We start from the raw sequence: 26,392 nt of genomic DNA, 5'->3' as shown, positions 1-26,392 counted from the left end.
AGAGAGAGAGAGAGAGAGAGAGAGAGAGAGAGAGAGAGAAAGAGAGAAAAGAAAACACTACTGTAAAAAATAGAATAGGCCAAATGGTAAAAGAGTCACAAAATCCCCTTAAGAGAATTCCTTAAAAGATAGAATTGGCCAAATGGAAAAGGAGGCTGTAATGTTAATGGGATATAAGATCTTCCATGCTCATTAATAGACTTTGTCATGGACTCCATTAGGGGAAGTTTGCTTAGGGGAGGCTTGCTTGTAGGAAGGCTTCCACATCCTTTGTTAATTTCTAATTAGACTCTGAGTCATGAGGGTTGTAATGCCCTCTGACTCAAAAAAGTGCATACATACACTGAGGTGCTTTGGGGATCATTCAACTGGAAGATTGTTCATGCGACTTGGCCTGATGAAACTCTGGGTAGCCATTAAGGAGCCCCACAGCTTTGAAAAACCCTTATGTTGTTGATTCTCTCTCTGGTAACTATGTATGTATTACCTTGGTCAGACAGTAGGATTTGTCTGTTCATCTGTGCTAGTTTCTCTGACAATTAGAAGCCCTGTCTTTTGGTCTTTATTTCTCTGCTTGTATTTTCTCTATTTTATTTGTATTTTCTCTGAAGTTCAGGGTGCTGATTTCCCCCCTGAACTAATGAATGTAATTTAAAAAGATTTTTGACCCCTTGAACAGCTATCTTTCCTAGTAAAGCAGATCTAAGAACTTTATTCCGATCTTTATTCAGATCTTTATTTCCATACAGGAAAGTAGCAGAAGGGGATAAGAGAAGTGATGGTGGGGTGGGGGGAACTTATAGAAGTGAGGTAGATTGGGGCAAGTGGAAGTCAGAAGCAAAGCACTTTTGAATATGGACAGGGTGAAAAGAGGGAGGGAGTAGGATAAACAGGAAAAATAATTTGGAGTGAAACACAATAATTGTAATTGTAAAAAAAATTACAGGGGCGGCCAGGTAGCACAGCAAGTAAGAGCACCGGCTCCAGTGTTGAGAAGACCTGGAGATCGAATCCCGGGCTCAGACACTTAGCACCCACCCAGAAACACCTGGCTGTGTAACCTTGAGCAAGTTACTTAACCCCAATTGCTTAGGGGCAGCCAGGTGGCTCAGCGAGTAAGAGCACCAGTTCCAGTGTTGGGACGACCTGGAGATCGAATCCCGGGCTCAGACACTCAGCACCACACCCAGAAATAGCTGGCAGGGTAACCTTGAGCAAGTTACTTAACCCCAATTGCTTAAAAAAAAAAAATTACAGCAAGTTTCTCCGATAAAGGCCTTATTTTTCAAAAATAGAGATAGAAGTGAGTCAAATTAACAAAAATAAGGGCCATTCTCCAATTAATAAATGGTCAAAGGATGTGAACAGGCAGTTATCATATGAAGCAATCAATGCTATCTACAGTCATATGGGAAAAATGCTGTAAATCAAACTATTGATTAGAGAAATACAAATGAACAATTCTGAGGTTCCAGCTCACATCCATCAGATTGGATAATATGACAGAAAAGGAAAATGACAAATATTATGGGAAAATTGAAACACTAATGCATTGTCAGTGGAGCTGTGAACTGACTCAACCATTCTAGAGAACAATTTGGCACTATACACAAAGGGCTATAAAAACTACACATATTCTTTGACCCATCAATATTGTTACTGGGTCTATATCCCAAATAGGTAAAAAACAAAAAGCAAAAGTATCTCTATCTATCTATCTATCTATCTATCTATCTATCTATCTATCTATCTTTCTTTCTTTCTTTCTTTCTTTCTTTCTTTCTTTCTTTCTTTCTTTCTTTCTTTCTTTCTTTCTTTCTTTCTTTCTTTCTTCCTATCTATGTGTGTGTGTGTGCACAAAAATACTTATAGTAGCTCTTTTAGTGGTAGCAAAGAATTGACAATTGAGGGGCATATCCAACAATTGGGGAATGACTGAATAAGGTGTGGTATGTGATTGTGATGGAATACTCTTATGCTATAAAAATGACAAGCAGGATGTTCTCAGAAAAACCCAGAAAACTTATATGAACTGATGCAAAGTGAAATGAGCAGGACCAGAAGAACATTGTACACAGTAACAGTAATATTGTACAACAATTAACTGTGAATGACTTAGCTATTTTCAGCAATATAATGATCCAAGACAATGCTGAAGGACTTAGGATGAAAAATGGTATTCATTTCTAGAGAAAGAACTGATGGAATATGAATGGAGATCAAAACATACTTTTAATAATTTTTTTTTCATTTTGGTCTGTGTTCTTTCACAACATGACTAATATGGAAATATATTGTGCATGAATGCCGATGTATATCAAATTACTTGCCTTCTCAAAGAGGGGAGGGTAAGCAAGGAGGGAGAGAATTTAGATCTCAAAATTTTAAAAAGATAAATGGTAAAAATTGTTTTTACTTGTAATTAGGGAAAATAAACGTTAAATAACTATATTTGTTTTTAAAAAAGAAACAATACCATAGACTTTTGGTGGGGCAGAATCAAGATGGATGAGTAAAAAAAGCACTCAAATGAGCTCATCCAACTTTCCCCTCCAAACAACTTTAAAATAATGCCTCACCTCAATTTCTGGAGTGTCAGAGCCAAAAAAAAAATTCAGAGTGATACATTCTTCCATCTGAAGACAGCATAGGAGGTCAGAAAGAGATCCATAATGTGGAGGAAGCTTATCCAATGCCCATGTGGATGAAACACAGGCATGAAACTAGGTGGTGGTGACAGAATCAGCAGTAGTTTCATAAATTCTCAAGCCAGAGATTGTAAGGGTACCTGGCAACTTGTCAAAAAAGACTATAAGGGACTGCTGTACTAACATTGGAAGCAGATGCTTTTGGACAACTCTGTTGCCTATACCCATTTTGAGGTCATAATTTAAGGGAAGAAAGGACCATTCTTGGTCAAGAGCGAGTGGGAGACCTAAGGAGCAAATGTTTGGCAACTCCATTGCCTATAAATATATCTGGGTTCAAGGGTAGAGAGAAGAACTTTCTGGCAAGAGAGGGTGAAAATCCGGATGGGAAGTATCACTTCAGGCCCCCTGGGATCATGAAAACTGAGTAATAGTGTTTTTACCAGTCCCAAGAGATAAGAGTCCCTGAGGAGTAGTATCAACTGCAATCCCAAGGCATCAGAGGTCCTTTCTGAGTAAGGACTAAAGTGCAGACCAAGAGAGAACAGCACTCCTCATGTTAAGCCAACTTAAAAACAAAGAAAACTTCCAACCCCCCAGAACTGGCTCTGAAAACAGATGTGCAAAAAAAAAAGAAAAAAAAAAGCCTGATTCACTGATTTCTCTTCTCCCCCCTACACACAAATACACATTGGGAATAGAGCCCAACAATAACATAAAATTCCAAATCAAGAAATATAGTAGAAAAATGAGCAAATAACAACCTCAAAAAAGAACCTGAACTTTAGAAGTTACTATGGTTACAGGGAAATTAAGACATAAACTCAAAAGACAATGAAGTCACAACAGCTACAAGCAAAGTCTCAAAGAAATATGTAAATTGGACACAAGCCCAATAGGAATTCCTGGAAGAGCCCAAAAGAACTATTTTTAAAATCAAATAAGAGTTGTAAGGGAAAAGTTAGGTAAAGAAATGAAAGCAAATGAAGAATTGTCTTTTCAGATAGTTAAAAGCTTGGTAAAAGAGATTTGAAAATACCAAAGGAAAAACACCTTAAAAAAACAGAATTGGTCAAATGGAAAAAGAGGTATAATACTTCACTGATTAAAATAAACTCCTTAAATATCAGAATTAGCCAAATTTTTAAAAGAGGTACAAAAGTTCACTGAAGAAAACAGTTCCTTTAAATTTAGAACTGGGCGAATGGAAGCTGGTGACCTTGTGAAACATCAAACCAATTGAAGAAAATGTGAAATATCTCATAGAAAAACAACTGACCTGGAAAGTAGATTGAAGAGAGATGATTTAAAAACGGAATAGATTAGCTACACAATACACAGTAGTGTAACCTACTGTTTCACGAAACCAAAGATATGAACTTTGGGGACAAGAATTCAACATTTGATAAAAATTTCTGGGAAAACTGGAAAGTAGTTTGGCAAACTAGGTATAACCCAACATTTTATACCATCAAGATAAGCTCAAAATGATAAGGGCATAAAGGACATAAAGACATCATAAGTTAATTAGGGGAGTATGGAAAAATGTCCCTGTCAGATCTATGGATAATGGAGAAGTTTATGACCAAATGAGAGATAGAGAAGACTACTGGGAAACAAAAAGGATAAATTTGATAATATGAAATTAAGAAGTTTTTGCCCAAATAAAACTAATGCAGCCAAAATTAGAAGGAAAATTGTGGGGTGGGGGAGGGTAGGTACTGTATAGCAAGTTTCTCTGATAAAGGCTGTCATTCTTACATATAAACTGAACTAACACAAATTTATAAAAATATGAGTCATTCCCCAGTTGATAAATAGTGAAAGGATATGAACTGACAACTTTCAGAAGACATTAAAGCTATCAACAGTGACACAAGAAGTTCCCTAAGTCACTACTGATCAGAGAAATGCAAATTAAAACAGCTCTGAGATACTACCTCATATTTGTAAGATTGTCTAAAGTGATACAAAATAAAGAAAAATAGTAAATGTTATTGGCAATGTGGAAAAATTAGCACATTAATATACTGTTGGTGGAGTGAACTGATTCAACCCTTCTGGAGAACAATTTGGAACTATTCCCAAAGAGCTATAAAATTGTGCATACCCTTTGATTGCAGCAATACCACTACTAGATCTGTATTCCAAAGAGATTAAAGAAAAAAGAAAAGGACTCATATGTACAAAAATATTTATACCAGCTCTTTTTGTGATGGCAAAGAATTGAAAGTTGAGAGATGTCCATCACTTGGTGAGTGGCTGAGGGAGCTGTTGTATATGATTGTGATGGAATTCAATTGGGTTATAAGACATGACAAACAGGATAGTTTTCAGAAAAACCTGGGAAGACTTATATGAACTCATGCAATGTGAAGTGAGCAGAACCCGGAGAACACAGTACACAGTAACAGCAATAGTATATGGTTGATCAAATGGGAGAGACACATACTCTGATCAAGACAATGATCCCAGACAATCCCAAAAGATCCGCAATGCAAAATGCTTATCTACCTCCAGACAGAAGACCAATGAAACTTGACTTCAGATTGGCATATACTTTTAAAATTTTAGTTTTATTTTTTGTGGTTTCTTTTGAAACATGGCTAATATGGAAGTATGGGAAATATTCAATGAAATAGTCATTAAAAAAAATAATGCCAGCAGCTAGTTACTGGAGCAGAGGCACAGTGAGAGGAGCTACATACCTGGGAAAACACCCAACCTGCATGCTGGACCCATGTCCTTTGTGGGTAGCCAGCCAGGTTTGCATAGGCAACAGTCCTGTGTTTAAACAGTATTAATTCCCTCTGTTTAGGAGTTTTTTGTGAAAACCTGTTCTCCCAGGCAATAGAATTAGTTTAAAATTTTCTTCTTTGTTGTCAAATAGAGTTGCTTTTAATAATGTCCTTTTTTGTTTTTAATATTATTTCACACAACAAAGCTGATATATTATGAAAATCTAAGCTAAAGGAAATGTAAAAAGGCAGAATATTTTTTGGAGAGCTAAATATCATTTAATAAATTCCTTCTTCATGCTAGACTTCTTTTAAAAATTTTTTAAAATTAAATTTTGTTTATTTTTAGTTTACATCATTCATTTCCCCAAGATTTTGAGTTACAAATTTTCAAACCATCTTTTCCCTACCCACAACCCCAAAACAGCAATCCCATTGTATATCCCCTCCCCCACTATGCTCTCACCTATATCTTCCCCCATTCCCCCTCTAACTTTCTGGTAGGGCAAAATGGATCTCCATACAACAGGGCCTGTATATCTTATTTCCCAATTGCATGTAAATAATAATAATAATATATTTTTTAAACATTTGATTTTAAAACTTTGAATTCCAGATTCTTTCCCTTCCTCCCTCATCACCCACTCTTACTGGGAAGATAAGCAATTCAATATAGGTTGTACATGTGTAGTTATGCAAAACATTTCCATAGAGGATATATTGTAAAAGACTGGCTATATTTCCCTCCATCCTATCCTGCCCCCCCCACTTGTTCTATTCTCTATTTTGACCCTGTCCCTTTTCAGAAGTGTGTGCTTCTAACTAGCTTCCCACCCAACCTGCCCTCCCCTCCATCATCCCCCCTCTCATCCTCTTCTCCCCTACTCTCCAGAATATTTTCCTATATCTGCACTTACATTTTTCTTTCAAAAGTAAGAAATATTTGTTGTGCTTTTTCAAATTTTTAAGGCTTCACCTAACTAAAGAAAAGCACCTCTTTCTTCTGGAAAGCAAGAGTATTTTCTAACCTACCAGAATCAATTATATACTTTTCTCCTCCCCTACCCATTTCCTCCTCTCTATCTTTTCTCTTTCCCTCCTCTCCTCTCTCTTCCTTTCTTCTTTTCTCTCTTCTCCCCTCCCCTCTCCTTTCTCTTTTTTCTTTCTTTTTTAAACAGTAGAGCACTTTAAAAAGCCTCCTGGTGGACACTCAATCTGTTATGTAAAAAGGTCTCATCTGATTTGCTTTTCAGTCACATGATTAAATCTAATTCAATGTATTGGCTTTGGAATGCCATAAAATTCACCTCGCTTTTAGGAAGTGAAGACGTGAACATATATGAACCATGCTATCTTTTGACATGGTGTTGCTTCAGCGAAGGGATTCTTCTCCAAGGAGGAAAGCCACTGGAATCTTATCTTGAAACTGGCAGATCATATAGGATTCTACTTGTTGACTGTTCTTGGGTGGTTATTTACCTAAAGAACAATGCCTGCAGCCTAACACCTCTTGCTGTGAGCTCACATATTAAACTGAGCCAGACATGGTCACCATTTGAGTGGAGGGAGTCCAGAAAAAATACAGCAAGTTGCCATAAATTGTCTTAGTGATTTATTGGTAAGACTGTTCCCTCAGTCTGTAATGAATCAGTGCCCCAGCGTGGTGTCAGAGAGCACTGTTCAGCCAAAGGTTCTTGTCTTTTAGATTACATCACTTAAGACCTTAAAAAAACAAAACTGGGTGCTTTTAACTTTGAGCTCCTGTATAAATGGCAGGCAATAATTAGATTATACATCTTAGCTTGTTGCCTTAATTAACTGTGTATTAACCTCCAGATTAAAAACTGTCATATATCTTTTGAACAATTAAGGAGTACTCTGGTAGGTTCTCTAAACACAAGGAGTTCTGATCATTGTTGTATTTTTGTAATTGGTAATACTAAAATCATTGTTGCCAGGGCTTTGAGAGACTTTAAAATTTTAATAATTTTCACAGGTCTCAATATATTGAAGATTTTGTTCTACCATTGGCCTGGTCTAGTTAATTTATTTTCACTTTTATTCACACATTTCCTCTTAAGGTACATGAAAGGGACTTAGAATAAAACCTGATCAAAGACTGGCAACTAAATATGAAAATTATAGAAAAACTATATATTAGAAAGAAACTGAGTTTGGTCTTCTCAGGAATGACTTGTTCATTTGGATATTACTGGAATCATTTGACTGGCAATGTTCATCAGTCAGCCTTTTCTTTTGAAATGGAAGCCTGACAATCAAATAAGTTTAGTAAAATTCCCCATGTTGACAGAGAACTAGTAAAAATGGGTCTATATTTTCCTATTTAGCATCCCAGTGAAAGTCCCATTTTGCCTTTCTAATTAAACATTTGCTTATGTGTAGATGATTCAGTATCCAACATCAAAAGAAATAAAGACAAATTTTCACACTTTAAGATAAATTAGTTTACAAGAATTCCTTTGAATTATCTTTGCCAAAACTCTGAAGAGATTGAATATATAGTTGTGCTACCAGAGTATTGTATATAAAGGCATAATAGCCTAGGGGATGGTAATCTAACCTTAGAAGCAGGAAGTTCTGTAGCCGGCTAGGTGGTGCAGTTAATAGTGTGCCAGCCCTGGAGTCAGGAGGACCTGGGTTCAGATCTGGCCTCAGACACTTAAGACAAAAAAAACTAGCTGTGTGACCTCGGGCAGATCACTTAACCCCAATTGCTCCAAAAAGAAAAAAAAAAAAAGAAGAAGAAGCAGGAAGTAGTGAGTTCCATTCCTGCCTTGAATGTATCCTGGCTCTAAAATTTAACTTCCCACAATCCTCGGCACTTCAGTGCCCTGAATCCAACTATGTTTTCATTGCGAAGTTTTATAGCTGAAAGACAGGAGAAGCAGGGCTAACCATAAAAACTGATACCTGAGAGACAAGAGAAGGAAAATGATTAATTAGATACATTCCCCCCTACACACACACAAACACACATATACAAAGATACACAGTAGAACTATTGGAAGGATGGTACCTATTTAAAAGCTCCTATACCTGAAGAAATCATCTCTATCTACAGGGGTTAAACTTGATTGAACTTCAAAGGAGTTTAGATCTGGAAGATTTTGATTACTTACAAGTATCCAGGGACAAAGGGAAATGGAAAGAATCTCATGGGAAATGAGACAGAGGAGCAGAATTAGAAAAAAAAAGACTACTCATTCATTTTCTAATTCATTCATTTAACAAGCATTTACTGAGTGCCTACTTTGTGATTCTCTCCCTCTCACACAAATCTCTTCCAACTTTTGGTTGTCATTGGGTAAATGCCTTCTATTGGATAGAAGAGAGTGTATAAGCATTGATATTTTTTTAAAATATAATGATTATCAACCCCTTCATAGTAGGAACTACATACTATATACTTTGAATTTACTGCAAAGTGCAACATATCTCTCATGGTAAGCATTTGATGAATACTTCTTAAATATTTGTTTAATGTCAGAACCGTGAACACTGACCCAAGAGATTGTCCAGTCCCACCAGGGGCAGAAGTCTTCTTAATGCCACTTGGTTAAGTTCTAAGTTTTTTTTTGTACACCTTTCACCTTGCTGATGGCAAAAAAAGGAAGATTTGTGAAAATGTTTGTATTGGAAAGAGGGGACTCTATGACTTACTTTACTTCCATTTTATACCACTTCTCCATAGGACAATTACAGTCTTCTCAATTTTCCCCTTTGTCATTGATCTGAGAAGTCAGCAGTGGGCATAGACAGTTTATTCTACTTGAGAATGATCTTGCCTGAAGGGGTTAGCTTCTAGTCAGTTGAGTGTGGGACTATTTTAAAAAAAAAGTAATTGATTTCATTTTTCAATTACTGGAATGTACACACCAAAAAAAGCCCCATTTGTGGAGCTGAAAATTAACTTTAAACCTCAGAATAGTTGTTTTTTTCTCTCTCTCTCCAAATTGCAGGGTATCATTCATTGATTTAGGGCATTATCACTTGTGGTTTTTAATGATTTATAAGGGGAGGTAGGATATTTCCTTGAATTTAATACTATTTGTCCTAGTTAATCTATCTAATCCATCTAAATGAAGAGATGAGAAATACTAGAGAATTTTAGCTAATTTATGAATTTATTAAACATGTATTAGCAGGAAATGTAGGAACTTACCATACAGACTAATTCCTGTGCATCACGTTAATTAGATGACTGTGAATTTAAGATGTTTAAAGAGACTATGTAATACTTGCTCTGTTTATCCTGGTGATTTGGCTTTATTTGCACATTTAAGAAAACAGCTTTAATTAGAAAAACTCATAACATTCCCATGACTTTCTCTAATGAGCACTGCTCCAGATGAAGGGTTCAAGCAAATGCCATTGTTTGCATCATGGGGCCCTGCTTTTCATGCTTCCAGTCAGTTCACAAAAATTCAAATTTTGGACCCTTTTCACCCATGTTTATTGCTATGGAAAAAATATGGAGGAGTTCCTTCTCCTGCCCATCATTTAAAAACAGTCAAATGAACACTAGGCAAACCTCTGTGTTAGTGAAGGGGAGCTCACTGGTGAATGTTAGAAGTAGCTAAAATTTAAATCCCCCAGAGAAGATTTTAGTGGCCCTAAGCTATTGAACCACAAAGAATAATCTGTAGCTAGTGAGGTGGGTACAGCAAACTACAACTAACTTCTGTAGCATAAGATGCACTGAGTACTACTCTCTTCCTACACATGTCCATGGCTAATTTTTAATCTAGGAATCACTTCCCTCTTCTATCTATGGAAAAGTATTAGGGAATATGAAGTAATTTTAGTATTAGCCTTAAAGAAACACAATTATAAAGGTAAATCTGCTGCAAGAGAAGTCCCATAATGCACTCAATAATCAAATATAAATGCCTCAAGTGTTATCCCCAGTTTTGGATCATCCACCTTGCCACTCCCCTCCATTAGTGAGGATAAATTGGAGTTGACTCTATTTGTTTACCTGTTAAAGGTGGTAGTAAGTATTAGATGCTCTTAGGTCCTTTAGTTCTTTAGAGGATGATTTTCTTTTCTTTTCCAACAGACTCCTCCATAAGGTCTATTATTATAAAATCTAACCTTGTTGATTTTATTAGACTTTTAATTTCTTTTAACTCGATTATTAACAATGACGATGCATGGTTGAAAAACCTCTAATGCCTCTGACTTAAATAGAAGCTAAGGAGGTAATTTTTCTCTTCTTCATAACTTTAAAGGTGATTCTTTTTGTTTTGTTTCCTTGCTGCAGCAACCATCCACTCTGAGTTATGCAAGACACATCATTAAAACGAAAGGTCTGGGGCTCCAGGGACTCAACAAAGGGCTCACAGCAACTTTAGGAAGGCATGGCATTTTCAACATGGTTTATTTCGGGTTCTACTTCAATGTCAAAAACATAATTCCTGTAAATAAGGTAATTACCTAATGAATGAAATGTAAAGCAAAAAATAAAAGCCAATTTCTGAATTTCCTAATATATTTGATATGTGGCCCTCTTACCACCTATTGCAATTCAGAGGAGTATTTCTTATTGGTAAAAAAAAAAAGTAACACTAAATTACTTCTTGCCTTGTAAAAGAGTATCGTGGCTACTTTACATATGTGGTTCTCTTCTCTCTGTTCATATCTTTCTGTTGGTACTTTATAAATACATACAAAATCTGCATAAATTTTCTACCTCCCAAATGTTTCTATCTTCATGCAAATTGTGAATTTCATTATTTAAATAAAAGTTGAAATTGTGCAGGAAAATTCTCACTTGAGATTTTAAACTTCACAACACTCTAACTGTGACTGTTACAAGGTACACAAATCTGGGGGAAAAATTTCAATTCTCTGAGCCTCTATTTCCTCCTCTGTAAAATGGGGACAATAATTCTTTCTCTATTTTATAAATTTAATTCTAAGAAAGAACTTCATGTACCTTAAAATACTATGTCAATGTCTCATAATTATTTATGAAAATCATTTGTGTTAATATATTAAATCAACTAATCGCACAATTAGGGGATAAGAAATTACTTCTAAGTACCTTCAGTTTCTTCTATAAAAAGAAAATCAGCATGTAGTATGCAGTAGAGCTAAATGTCTCTTATTAGTTTTGCATCATTATCACCAAACCTCCTCTCTTTCTCCACCAAAAAAAAACCTCTTCTTGTTGTAGCCAAATAGAGAAGCTAGAGCACCAAAGTGAACTTGATAAATCTGAGGGTTACTAGAGCATAGCAGCTTGGAAAGAATGCTATTTGCAGGTGCTGGCTAACTTCCTATAGTCAATATTTGAAATTGGATTGTTTAATTTGTATTCCTAACTCTTTAAAAGTAAGGTTCATAGGATTTAGATTTGGAAGAGGCCTGAATTATACTAAGTCCCTTATTTAACAGATGAGGAAACTAAGGCACAGAGTAGTGAAATGAGTTTCCCAAAGTACACAGGACACAGAGCCAGAATTTAAATCCAGATCTGACTCTAGATTCAGTGGCCTTCCTACTTTGTCATACATGTGGTAGTGTAGGATATCCAACATAGAGCTCTGAGTTAAAAAAAAAATTAAGTTACTTGGGAGATAAGAACTAGTCAGTTAGTATGACCTAACCCTGTACCCACAATTTCTACCACGGTACACAAACTTCTTTCTGTTAACTGGATTTCCAACTAAAGTTAGGGAGTTTTGGAATTGACTAAATATGTGGAAGGAGAGTAATTCCAATAGGTGAAAAGAGGACAACCTTACATTGTATACCTGTATAAGGACAGAGTAGTTCCAGCAACTGTTTGGGAGAGAAATATGAAGAGGCAGAAAGAACGTGGAAGTTGAAGATGCATAAAGAAAGTTGACTCTTCAACTTGTGCTCGATTTCTAGTTTGCCTCCCTACAGACTTTGGGGAACTTTCTCTTAGGCGGTATCAGAAACTCTCTTGATTTAAATAAAAATCTTTTCTTGTTTCCACCAAAAGAACACATTTATTCTTATGTATTTTTACATAATGTGCATATGTATATATGCACATGTAATATACTATATTTACACGTATATGTATATGTGTAGAATTATAAATACATATATGTGCATATATATATATACACACATGTTTGTCTAACCTCTCTGTTGGCTCCTTGCTTGAAAAAATAAGTTTTCTCTCTGCTGTTTGTGATGGGTTTTTGTGTAACCAGCATTTGATAGGTATGAGCCATGCTAGGAGGTGCAAAGTTGGAATTATCCTGTCCTTTAAGCACAATCAAGGAAGAAGCTTTTGTTCTGATCCTATTGTATCCATCAACCAGCAATATTTAGGGGTATTCATATACATATGTATATACACATGAAATATATGTATAGATAGGTGGATATCTATCTATATACACATTGTCTATCATCTATGTATCTATCTATCTGTATGTCTGTCTACCTATCATCTTTTTCTGTCTCCATCTATCCCGATACCCTTTTTGGAGACAGAAAAGGGAGAGAGCAAGTGTCCAGCCAGGGCCCTTTTGATCCCTTCTAATTAGGAATCTCAGTTTCCCTTAAAGAAGGGTTGACTAAATTACTCCCACTACAGTTTACATAGTAATCTATGTGAATATGTGTTTCTTACACATACATATCCTACATCTCAATAACCTTATGAGTTCCCATGGGTTTAACCGTCATTTTGGGGATGAAAATTCCCAGATCTATATATCTAGCTTCAGTTTCCCTCTAACTTTTTCTCTCTAGTTCTCTCTATCTCTACCCCCCAGTTCTATATCGACAAATTCCTATTAGACAATCCCCATGTTCTATAGCCATCTCAAAATCAACATATTCAAAACAAATCTAATTCTATTTCCCCACAAATACATGCTTCTTCCAAAATTCCCTATTTCTATTGAGACCAGAATCATTCTAGCAGCCCAGGTTCACAAATTTTGTGTATTATTCTCAACTCCTCACTACCACTCACCCACAGGTCCAAACATTTTCCAAACTTTATCAGTTTCATCTCTACATATCATACATCTCTTTATTTCTCTTCCCTCAAGCAACCACTATCTTAGTTCCAACCCTCATCAACTTTTTCTTGGACTATTGCCAATATCAGCTTGTCTCTTTACATTAAATCTCTCCCCACTTTTAGTCTATCCTCCACACAGCTCCCAAAGTAATTTTCCTAAAGCACAGATCTGACCATATCACTCCACTACTCAATAGACTTCAGCAATTCCAAATTACAGGATCATAGGGTGAGGCTACTGAATCAAGCTTCACCCTCTCATTTTATAAATGAAGTAACTGCAGCACTGAGAGCTTTTAATGACTCACCTACAGGCTTAGTCAAATGGCTAGTGAGTGTGTATGGTAAGATTTGACCTCAAGCCTCCTTGACTTTAAGTTCAGTGGGCTTGCCACTGTGCACACTATGCATCTGGCATTTTAAAACCTTCACAATTTATTCTCAACCTACTTTTACAGCCTTAGTACACATTGTCCTCTTAGATAGCTAGGTGGCACAATAAATTGTGTTGGGCTTGCAGTCAGGAAGTCTTGAATTCAAATGCTGCCTGTACACAATACTAGCTGTATGGTGGTGAGCAAGTCACTTCCCTCAGCCTCATATCCTCCTCTGTATGATAATAATAGCAGATATCTCTCCACATTGTTGTGAGGATCAAATGAGATAACATGTAAAACACTTTAAAAACCTTACCATGACATATACATGCTTTATTATTCTCATTATTGTTGTTAGACATTATTCACTTATACTACATTCTGGCCAAATAGGCCTTCTTAGCATTTCTTGATCCCCTCTCATTGACTGTGCCCTATATGAGGAATGTACTCCCTGCTCACTGCCACCTTTAAGAATTTCTAGATTCCTTTGAGGCTTAACTAAAGTGCTACCTCCAACATGAACCCTTTCCTAATCCATCACACAAAGGCTAATTCCTTCCCCACAAATTATGTACATATGCCCATGTTGTCTTCCTTGAGCATCTAGTGTAGTTGTTAGGTACTTAATAATGGTTGTTAGTATTTAGTAATTGCTTGTTCCTTGATTGACTTACTGATAATTGGCATCATACTAGCAGGCTTAGATCAAATGTAATTGAATCCAAATGTGATTTATTACATAATTAGATTCATCCTCATCAAGATAATTTTACCAAATGTTTTCACTGTTTAGAGGTTTCCACTGATGGCCTTCTTCTGTGGAGGCTTAAACTCCCTCACTTTTATCCAGGATCTCAGGGTTCCCATCAAGTCTACTAAGGGATTCCCTTTCTATCAGGTGAATTTACATTCCTTGTAATTATGTAAAAATTTTCACTTCCCTTCTGCCCATGTCATTAGAAGGCAAAGTACACCTACTCCGAACAATTTTCCCCTGAATCCCTAAAGCCCTTTCTAGCCTAAATTCCCTCCATCACAAGGGGAAAGGGATCATTTAAATGGGGACTGAATTGTAAAAATGCCATATGCTAGAGAGAAGTTGACAAAAGACTGCATGTTATCTTCCTATAGCTTTATTAAAGATACTCTATATATGAGTGGTCCATCATTCTTATAGATCTTTTATTAATAAGGAGTAGTTATATGGACCAATAGTTACTTACGTTCTCAGTCAATTTTTGAAATACTAAAATATCTCTAATATGCAAAGAATCTCTGATTTCATTGGCTTGAGTAACTCTGTTATTATTAAAATAATACTTTGGAGTATCAAAATGTCTCTAATCTGCAAAGAATCTCTGATTTCATTGGCTTGAGTGTGGGAACTCCCACCACCAATACAAAGCAACAGATTATAATTCATCTATGATTTATAAGATTATTCTTAAAGAGTTGCCCAAAGCACATAAAGACCAAACCACTTGCCAAGGAAGACAGGGCTATTAAGTGTCAGAAGAAGGATTTTAACTCTGGTTTCTCAGACTCCATGATCAGCATGCTATATACTGTGGAACACTATCTCTATCAATGTCATCTGTGATTCTGTTTCCATTCTTTCGACACTTTCCTTTCATGGAGATATTTTGTAATCATGCCATTTTTTCAATATTGTGTCACTTCCAGACTGGATTTCCTCAATATATTTTGTACTAGCCACTCTTTCTGATTTAATATTTTTAGATGTTAGTTATGTTTCTTTACACACCATCTTGGGAAGTGAACTGTTAAGGTCTATGTGATTGTTTCTCCTTTACTGATGATGAAAATAGTTTATCATAGAAACAGATATATTCCATTTTATGTCTATTGTCCCCTCCAAGTTTAATATATGAATGCTCTATAGATATGACTCAGGTGTTTCTCATACTAAGCTTTCTTTATGTTTCCTTTTGATTCCACTACTTTTTACTGTTTTATGAGGCAATTTTCCTTCTAAGTTTCCATCATTTCCCCTCCATTGTACTTACAGATTAGTTTGTATTCTAAATCATGGTTAAACTTGACTGCCCTCTCTCTGTTTGGGAAAAGAAAAATGTTGTCTCTCTTGGTTACTCATGGAGGTTACATTTGTATTAGCTAAACTTTTGCAGTATATGATTATATTAATTTTTCATAAAAGTTCATTTGAACAACTCACATAGATACACCTACTTCATCTCTCATTACCTCTCCTCTAGCAATAACCTGCTAATTGGTCTCTCTGCCTCATCTTTCCATCTTCAGTACATCCTCCACATAACTGTCAAAGGGAGCTTCTTAAAGTACAAGTATGACATTCCCTACTCAAGTAAACTTCAGTCGTTCCCTGTTACCTCCAAGACCAAACATAAATGCCTATGTTTGGCATTCAAAGCCTGGCCACATCTTTCCAACCTTACATATTATTAATCTTTAAACATGTTACAATCTAGCCAAATTGGCCTAACTGCTTCTTATATATAACACTCCATCTCCATTCTGCACAACCTTTCACTGAGTATCTCTCATGGCTGAGGTTCACTCCATATTCATCTCTACAACTTAGAATCTTTAGTTTCCCTCAAGGCTTAATTTGAAAACCACCTTTTTCAGGCCTTTCCTGATCAGCACAGCTTCTAATCTCCTATGTAAATTATCTTGTATTTATTTTGCATACAGCATTTTATGACAAATATAATTTTAATGGTAAAGGAAAGGGGGTCTACATTTAACATTTGTATCAAGCCAAGGTATATAATCTTTGAAAAGGAGAGAGGAAGGCTATCATGTATCGGGAATACAGAGGTAGGTTGTTTCCCCCATGTAGCACTTAGTGGGATGTCCCACCAGTTTATGCCAAGGAGTTTATGCCTGACTCCACTAATAAGGCAGATTCCTCCCCACCCCCCACCCCCATCCATCTTCTCCAGTTTGGCTAGCTTTTGCCTCATGATCTTATCTCTACTAGGTCTAAGGGTATATTTACATCTATGTTATTAATCTCTCTCTACTTATAGGCTTTCCTGTTTATGGAAACTTCTGCTTACTTAGGGATAGGATTTCAATGTGCCTCTACCATGTTTGTCACTTCCTAATCAAATCACTGTCTGTTCCTCCTCCTTCCCCACACCTTAACCTCACCACAGTAATCTTTTACAAAATCCAAACCTTTTCCTCAAATCTCTACCCTTACCAGCATTATTCACACAAACATTGTCAGTCATCAGATTTTGTTTTATATAAAGGGTCAGTAAAACAACAGGAATTAAAAGACATTGAACAATGGGGCAAAAATTCATTTAGTCAGGAAGAAACCAGTGCTCAAGGTTGCCTCTGCAAAAGTGAATCACCTTCTCCTTTTAACTTTTTTCCTTTGTGGGAAGTAAGGTGAAACAAAAACTGGAAGGAGGTAGACAGTTCATGGGAATTGATTCCCTCCTTCCCCAAACAGAAAGGAGACAGTGGCAGAGATGGACGTATCTCAGTGAGAGTCACAAATCATTATTCTGCAGTCTTTTTTTCTTACCTTTTTAGTTCATATACTCCATCCAGAAGAAAGAACAGCTCATGAAAATCTCAGAAGGAAAGAGCAGATAAGCAGGCACTCTGAGACTACCTTGCCTGCCTGCCTACCTGACTGACTCCAATATGAAGAGCAAACTCTTCTCTTCTGGCTTGACTCAGAATCCTTCAAAACACAGACACAGAAGTCTAAGTTTCAAATATATCATAAACTGGCAGACAGTACATGCTTGAGTATCTTATCCATAACCACACTTAAAACACAGGACATATGTGTATTTGTGTGTGTGTGTATATATATACACACACACACACGCAAATAGATACATACATACATACTCAAACACACATTCACATTGGGTCTACTGAGGGGATTGTAAGATTCTGGAAGCCAGGAATTCATTCATTTTTACTTTTGTATCTCCAATACTAACACATTGCCTAGCTCATAAATATATTTTTATTAATTGATTTATTTGAATAAGTCAAATTGAAACCATTGCAGTTGTTTGCAATAATCTTCTTACCTTTAGCCTTCTAATTTGATATTAATTTTGACCCTTGCTCAAAGTAGTCTAGTTTTACATATATGTGATATTGATGTGACTCTTACATTAGTAACAAATCGTTTCCTATGTGATAAGATCTAGTCAATTTAATTTTTGTGTGTGGCATTATTCATTGCTTAACACATCCAGTCCCTTCTGATTTTCATTGGGAAAAAGGACAGTCATGAAACAGAGCTGTGAGAATTTTGAGTAATATGCAAGTAGTTGGACTCTTGTTTTTTTCTTTTTCTTCCAAATCTGAGTCATGTTTTTTCATAATCAATCTTTGTTCCTACATTCTTATCTAACTCATTAAGCATCAAAGTGTGTGTTGACTTATTATGGAATATATTGTCAACTTCTATGTAGAATATCTTTGCTATAGTTGCTGGAGAACAATTTGCAATTACCTCCATTATAATCTCCTTGCTTATGTTTATAAGGAATACTGCAATATGCAGTGACCAAATTTCCCAGGAAATGATGATTGTTACCTTTTGGCACAACATTAAACCAAAGCCACTAAGGTCTTTGTTAGCTTCTCTAAGGAGAATGTATGAGACATTCTTCTATTTAGAGAATCACAGAATTAGAGAGATCTCAGGACCCATCTAGTCAAATCTATACCCAGGGAAACATTTCATCTGTGACAAGCTTGATAAATTGGTATCCTGCTTCTTCAGAGAAAGGAAAGATGCCACTTGAGAAACAGTCCATCCTACTTAACCCTCATTGTTAAAAATCACTGGATCACCCTGGATCACTGCTTTGTCATGGAAGAGGGGCTTGTGTAACTCAACAAAACTATGAGCTATTCCATGCAGGGTTACCCAAGATGGACAGGTCATAGTGGAAAATTTTGATGACCTATTGGGGAAAGAAATGTCAAACCACTCTTGCATCTTTACCAAGAAAATCCCATGTACAGTATTAGCTTTGACAGTGTGATAGTAATGGCAATTAAAGATTCCCCTGTATTGGCTTGGTTTTCAAATTGATTGTATTAAAACCCAGAGTTTGTTAATCCCACCTGTGGGATGGGCTTGTTGATGTGAAAAGAAAGTCCTGAAGTGGGAGGAGCTGGTGATGTAGATTTGGAGAGACAGGAGAGAGGTGGAAGATCTTTTTGGAAGCAGCACCTCGTGGAGAGAGAGAGACTAAGAGAATTGCTGGTGGCCGCTTTGAATTGCCCTGGACTTTTGAGACCTGCCCCCTGAGCTGCCAAGGACTGAGGAGACATGGCTGTTTTGCTGGTACTTTGTCTGTCTGTTTTGATGTTATTTTGCCAGATTTGTCCACTGGTGAAAGACTGTCCTTTTGTTGAAGAAGTCCTGGAACCTGGCTGTTCGCTAAGAAGGCCTGCGACTGTCCTGCAGACAGAGAGTGAATACTGTCCACTGGTGAGGGACAGTACTGTTGTTGCAGGGGTCTGGAGACTGTCCTGCAGACAGAGTGAATACTGTCCACTGGTGAGGGACAGTGCTGTTGTTGCAGGGGTCTGGGAACCTTTCTGTTGGTTCAGAGCTACTGAGACTGTCCTGCAGACAGAGAGTGAATACTGTCCACTGGTGAAGGGCAGTGCTATTGTTGCAGGGGTCTGGGAACCTTTCTGTTGGTTCAGAAGCCCTGAAGAAGGATTTTCTTGTTGTATGTTTACAGAAATCCTGGGAGAGGGCTTTGCTAATGTGTTCAGGGGTTCTAGGACTGTTCTACAGACAGAGGATAAATTCATGAAGGGACTGGCAATGTATCTTGTGGCTTTGCTAAGCCTTGTCTCCCCAGGAACTAAGATTGCTGAGAACTTGCCTCGTGTCAAGATGAAGAAAAGACCTCCATTTGGGTATTAAGTGCTGTGTTTAAACTTGATGTAACTCTGGGGTAGATTCAATTGTGATCCAGGGGTGGGGAACTTTTGACCTTATGTTTGGAAACTAATCTCCATTTGAGAAAAGGGGCTTTGTGGTGGACTTAATTAAGGTGTAGCCTAGGGGTGGAGAAGTATTTAGAACAGAGACTTTGTAATTGATTGAATGATTGGAAGGTCCTGGGGTGGGGTAGTACTTGGAGATTATTTAATCACACTTAGTAAATGCTGTATTTGGAATGATGTCATGTTTCGATCTTCTCTGTTCTGGGTTTGTTACTGAATAAAATAGAGAGCACCTATGCTGGTATTTTGAACCTGGGAAGTTGCCTTTGCTTGGTATTACATTACAGACAGATAGTGTAGGTAGTAGGACAGAAGGGCTTGACATACTATCCATAGGGTCACAAAGTACATGACTGAATGACTGAGCAACAATTGCTAAAAGGTGTTTTAAATTTTTATTAAACTTAAATTTCCCTCTTTACACATTGAACCACCTTTTCTAGTTCTGTTCTCTAGGACCAAATAGAAGAAATCTATTGGATCTTCCATATAATGTTCTTCAAAAAGATGATAGCTTCACCTCCCTCCTCCCACTCAGTTCTTTAATTTAAAAGCTAAATATCCAATTTTCTTTTAATGATTTTTGTATGGCACGAACTTAAGGCTCTTTATCATTCCAGCTTCCACCCTCTAAATATGACACACAAAACTAAATCCAGTAACACCAGATGTTTTCAGGCAGAGAACATCTAGAGGTGAGTCACCTCAAAGATCACCATCCCTTATTTGGTAGATGATGAAACTAAAGGCAAAAGAGGTTAAAGAAATGCAAGTTATCAAAAATCACATAAGAAGTTATCAAAATCTACCCTGCTTCTTTGTTGTTCTGATTAATGACAGACTCTTTGATACCACTACTTCAAAAAAGTGCCAGCAACCATGCTTCACCATTCTCAAGCTAATCTAGACAAGCACGTGTTCTTCTTGCCATATACATGTATCTGTCATATCTATTGGGGAAGAAATCTTCTCTACCCCTTGCTAGCAGTCCAAGAGTTATCTCTTGAGGGGATTGTAACAAATAAATGTTTGTGTCACAATAAAAACACCACCTCAAAAGAGCAAAAGAAATTAGAAGCCTTTCTCATCAAAGAGGGATATTTTTCCTTTGCTACATCCACTTAACCATCATGGTACCATGCACTGATCATGCATACCCTTTACAAACACAACAACAACAACAACAACAACAACAACAACAACAGAGCCTATGTGGCTCCCTGGAAGGGACCATGATCAGAATCATCCCCACACATGTGCTATGGGTTATTCATTGTTACATAAGTAATCACTGGTAAAACGCTACAACCTACTTATGCCTACTATGCATCTTCTTGTTGCCTTTTGGGTCACCTACAATTTTGATTTTTCTGACATAGCAATCCTCCATGATTCAATGTCATATAGCATTACTTGAGAGTACTTAAAATATGATCTTCAGCAGCAGTGAGTACTTTGGCACCCAGTGTCCCAAATATGATCCACACTTAATCTCTACCTTTAATTCCAGGTCCATATGGATTGTCAGTCCAAGGTGTATGTACTAACAAATAAATAATTTACCCTTGCAATTATATTTCATAAGATGGTTGGTATGGGTTCTTTACCCACCTTGGTTTTTGGCATATGAATTGTTTAATCTCTTTTGCATGTCTCATTGAAAAGGTATTGTAGTTTTCTGGGGATTTATGTAATCAGTACAATACAAACAGAAGTGTCTGAATAATCACATCTATAAGGAATCACTTTTCTATCTAGACTTTGCACAGGGCATTCATGGCTCTAGTGAACATCTTTGAGGATCATGTGGCTCTCCGTTTGATGCCTTTTCTTTGTCTAGATGTTCAGGACATCATTGAACACAGTGATTAGTAATCATATCCACTAGTTCTTTCAAAACCCTGGATTGCAATTCTGGGTCTGATGATTCAATAAAGGAAACCACGGGCCTTATTACTAACTCTTCATCTATCTGGGATTCCAACTGTTTTCATTATGTCCTTCTCAGTCTGAAGATTATACTCTTTGATTAAAAAATAATCAAGTTGATAAATATGTAGTTAAACCTTTTTTCTATACCTGAGCAGCAGTCATATCCCTTTTGTGAGTTTTGTCACTTTTCTACTAATCTAGCAATTGATAGGATTTCAAGGGAATTTAGTTATTTAACCAAACCTGACTGTTGTATAAGTTTTGGTACTTCTTTAACTATTTAAAAATCAAGAAATAATTTTGCAACATTTAATTTGCAAAATTAAAGTTAAATGAAGCAATAACATAGAAAATATAGATAACAAAACTGAACAAAACCTGAACAAAACAAAATTGAACCTTAATTCTTCAGGCTAATTGTCTACCCAGTCCAAATTTGGATTTCTGCACTTTTTTAGAATTGAAAATCCTTTCACATGTACTAGATAGCTGATGGAATACTAAATCATTTCACTTCAATGGTACACAGATAGCCAAAATCACCATGTTTTTCAACAATAACAGTAAAAATATTTATCATCAAAGCAGCGTATGAATCACAACTGGGAAAATAAATCCATATTCTACTCCATTTCATGATAACTTTCTTCCTTAGTGGAATATGGGTTTATCACTACATGACCCCAGGAAAAACATCATCGACTTGGAAGTGGTCAATTTTTTTTCTAGTTAATGTTTTGTGGATATTGAACAGTGAATAATTTATAGTGGAAAACAGGCTATTTTAAGGAATTAATTCCTTCTGGTCACAAATGACCATTTATTGAATTGTATCTCCCAGTGACCAAAGTGGAATGCCAAGCCATCAACTGAAAAAGTTAATGTATCTCCCCAAAATGAGTCATTTATTTCATAGGATCAGACATATCAGGAAAGAATGTTGATTAACTCCCTTCCCACAAGAGACCCTCACAAATATCCATTTCAGATGCTCTGAGCAGTTTGTTTTCACTGGAAAAACAACTTGTATTTTAAGTTAGGGAAACACAAAACATATTCATTTTGTGGATGACATATGTGTAAGGATTTCTTAATAATTTTAACTACTGCCTTCTCATTGCCTAATTTCCTTGTGTACTATAAGTGGAAAAAGCAGATAGAAAGTAAGCATTTAACTATCCATAGTATCATATTCATCTATCGATCATTTCACTTGTTATAACCAAGGAGCATTTATTTGGAACAAACTATATACTAGGCACTGTGCTAAGCAGACAATAAAATAAAATATATAATAATTTAGGGTGTTTTCACTTCATTTTGCCAATATTTCTTGCATACTGTTTTGTCATGATAAAATAATATGAAGGAATCACAGGCATTTTAATAGTGAATAATGCTTTATATAAACACTCTATCTTGATTAGTTGAGCATTTAAATCTGATCACATGTGCAGCTTAGTACAAGTAGCATTAAATAAAACATCTTATTGTAACTAACATAGAAACATATGCCTTTTAGGAATATGTCTAATTAGGTAGTGTTTTATTAGTTTTAATAATGATTTGCCTATTTTTCACATTATTTTTTAGTTTGAGGATATCTCTTTACACATTTCAGCTGAGTCAAAATGAAGATGTTATCATATTTTAATTTCATTTTTGAGGACTAAATCCTTACTTAACATGTATACTGATTTCAGTGAAAAATGAAGAGTCTAAGTAGGGGAGTTAGCTCTAACTGGTTGTATCTCAAAAGAAAAGAATCTGAATAAAATTGGATATTAACAAGATTAAATTTATGACAACTTGTTCATTTATTTCCTTTTTATTATCATTATTCTTACAAGTCATTGAGTGAAGCTAAGAGAAAGGCATTATGGTTTCATTAGCAATAAATTACTTCTGGGAACCAAACTTTCTCCTCTTAAGAAACTATTGAATCTAAACATTATTCATAAAATTTTCAGATGTGTGAGATCCAATTCTGAGCTGGATAATCATTTTTTTTTACTAAGAGTGAAATATATCTCTTCACTTTGTAGTTGGCATAGACTTCATTCCACTTCAAGGGAGAAAGAAAAGAAATGGTCATTTTCCTAAGGGAATTTCTTTTTTTTAATTTTTATTTAAAGTTTTTTTTAGGAAATTTCTTGATGGGCATTACACAAGCAGATAGAAGTGAGGTGAGAATAGCTCTGGATTTTCAGTCTATGCATCTGTATGTTGAAGCAATTTACCATCTCTAACAAATTTAATTAAGTAGATATCTGTACCAAACATGATATAAGTAAAAGTGGTAAGAGAGTGACTTTTATCTGACTGAATGAAAAGGTGTAATAAAGATGAGAATGGGAGAATTCAGATCAAGCAACAAACTTGCTTAAAAAATGACTTTCAGGGGCAGCCAGGTGGCTCAGCGAGTAAGGTCACTGGCCCCAGTGTTGGGATGACCTGGGGATCAAATCCAGGCTCAGACACTTAGCACCACACCCAGAAATAGCTGGCAGGGTAACCTTGAGCAAGTTACTTAACCCCAATTGCTTAAAAAAAAAAGATGACTTTCATATGTTCAATTATTTCTTAACAAAAAAAATTTTGCTCCAGATTCTAAATTGTTAGTTTTCAGTCTTTGTACAGGAAAGAGATGTGGAATATTACACAAGACAATAGAACAGTATGCTAAACTACTAAAGGAAATTCATAAAGATATTGCTTCATCCAGAATGATACAGATCCCCTCCTTCCCCTTCCCCCAACCCAGTTCAGCACTCACTTTTTTTATGAGTTCTAGATTACATTAAATCTTCTTGGAAAGTTGCAAAACAGTACCAAAAGGCAGCTGGGTAGCACAGTGAGTAGAGTGCTAGACTTGGAATCATAAAGAACTGAGATCAAAATTCAGACACTAGCTATGTGACCCTGAGCAAAGTCCTTAGCCTCATTTTCCCCATCTGTAGGATAGGGATAATAACCTACCTCCAAGGGGTTGTTGTGAGGATCAAATGAGAAAATATGTGAAGCATTTTGCAAACTTAAAGCATTATATAAATGTTACTGATTAATATCCACTCATGTGAGAAGTCTGATATATTCTTTGGTTTAATAAATCAGATGGTTACTATTATGATTCTACTCTGGCTGTTTAGATGTCAAAAATATTTTGTTATTTGTCTTACTTTGGTGAAGCTTTTAAGACCATCTTACATTTGACAACATTTTAAAAAAGATAACTTGAAGAATAGAAAAGTAGAATTTTCATGCTTATTTTCTGCGTGGCTGAAATTTGATGTGTAGCTTTTAAAAAGGACTTTGATTTAATTCCAAAGCCCAGAGCCCTGCCAGAATATAATCTTTGGAATAGTCCACATTCCTTAAAGAATGCTTATCAATTAAACCATCTTATTTCAGAGTTAGTGACCTTCTATGGAGTGAGGATCTAGCATTTTCCCAAGATTATCTCACTTAAATAGAAAATAAACACTGACAATTTTTTCTAAGAGAAGTCTACTGAAAATCACTACATCAAAACTAAATTGCAATAGATATTTAATGTAGGTAGAAAAAAAACTCCTCAAGGGCAGGTACCAATTCATCTATTGTCCTTCTGTTAATGGGATGTAGCATAGTGCTTTCATATAATAGGGGTTTTATAAATATTATTAATTGCATTTTAATTACACATATATAGATTGTTATTATGCCTTAGTTGAAAAAATCTGACACCTCTCAAACTATGACTTGTGGTTGCATCAATCAGTATTTTCCATCCAATTGTATAGATTGTAACCTATGTATTCTTGCCCATCCTGATAGACTCTTGTCCATTTCCTGTATCAAGTTTTATAAGGTAATATCACTCATAATCTCCCAGAATTTTTCTCCATAAGATTTTTACAAATAAGTGTTTATTTTAAGCCAGTGATGCTCTTCAACTTCCATACATCTCTATTTGACAGGTTTTTTAAGGTTTACTGACTACCATGTCTTTTAGATCTCCATGTTATGACAATTGACATATCAATTACATTTCTGAATGAAATAATTTTAATTATGACAAAATCCCTTTGTCCATTCATATCCCATTTCTCATATCAATAACTTTATTAATAGGACACGTTAGAGTGGCTTTGAGTGACATATACTTTTCTCAACTTTATTCTTTTATTTGTATTGTGTTTTATTTTTGCCACAAAAAGTCACTGTTCTAAATGAACATGAATGAACACTGTTCTAAATGAAGAGCTGACTTAGGAATTATTCCTTTATAATTACTGAGTTTTTGCTAAAATGAAACAAAGTTAATTTTTTGTGATATTATTCTGTGCTTGTCCTGTGCCCCACAGATTCTTTTCTAAAGAAAAGTGCTCATGAGGTATAAGTATGAAGCATTTAGTCTAAAAGTTGTCAACCTCTCTCATTCCCAATCTATATTTTCCAATAACCTTTTTACCATTTTCACTTATTATCACTTTGATAACAGTCATTTTGTATCAATCTAGCTAAGTCATATATTAATTCAATTCAGAGAGGGTTTTTTTTTAGTTCTTTGTAGAATTTATCTACCTCTTTATTCTCTGAAATGGATGTTATACCTAAACTACAATTTTTTTGTTTTTATTTAAAAATTTCCTTTTATTA

General features: G+C 35.8%; 1 protein-coding gene across 1 annotated transcript in view; it reads left to right on the top strand.

Moving 5' to 3' along the window:
- SLC25A21 (solute carrier family 25 member 21) overlaps positions 1 to 26,392 on the top strand; it is a 762,825-nt gene that overhangs the window by 706,692 nt on the left and 29,741 nt on the right. The window contains exon 7 of the mRNA XM_069082271.1: positions 10,671 to 10,835. Coding sequence (XP_068938372.1) covers positions 10,671 to 10,835 — 165 coding nt within the window. The remainder of the gene's footprint in view (positions 1 to 10,670; positions 10,836 to 26,392) is intronic.

Source organism: Petaurus breviceps, unplaced genomic scaffold (genome assembly GCF_028583685.1).
Source record: "Petaurus breviceps papuanus isolate PSGF00001 unplaced genomic scaffold, PetGlider_PUasm1.0 164, whole genome shotgun sequence".
Lineage (NCBI taxonomy): Eukaryota > Metazoa > Chordata > Mammalia > Diprotodontia > Petauridae > Petaurus > Petaurus breviceps.
This window is presented reverse-complemented; position numbering and strand designations above follow the sequence as displayed.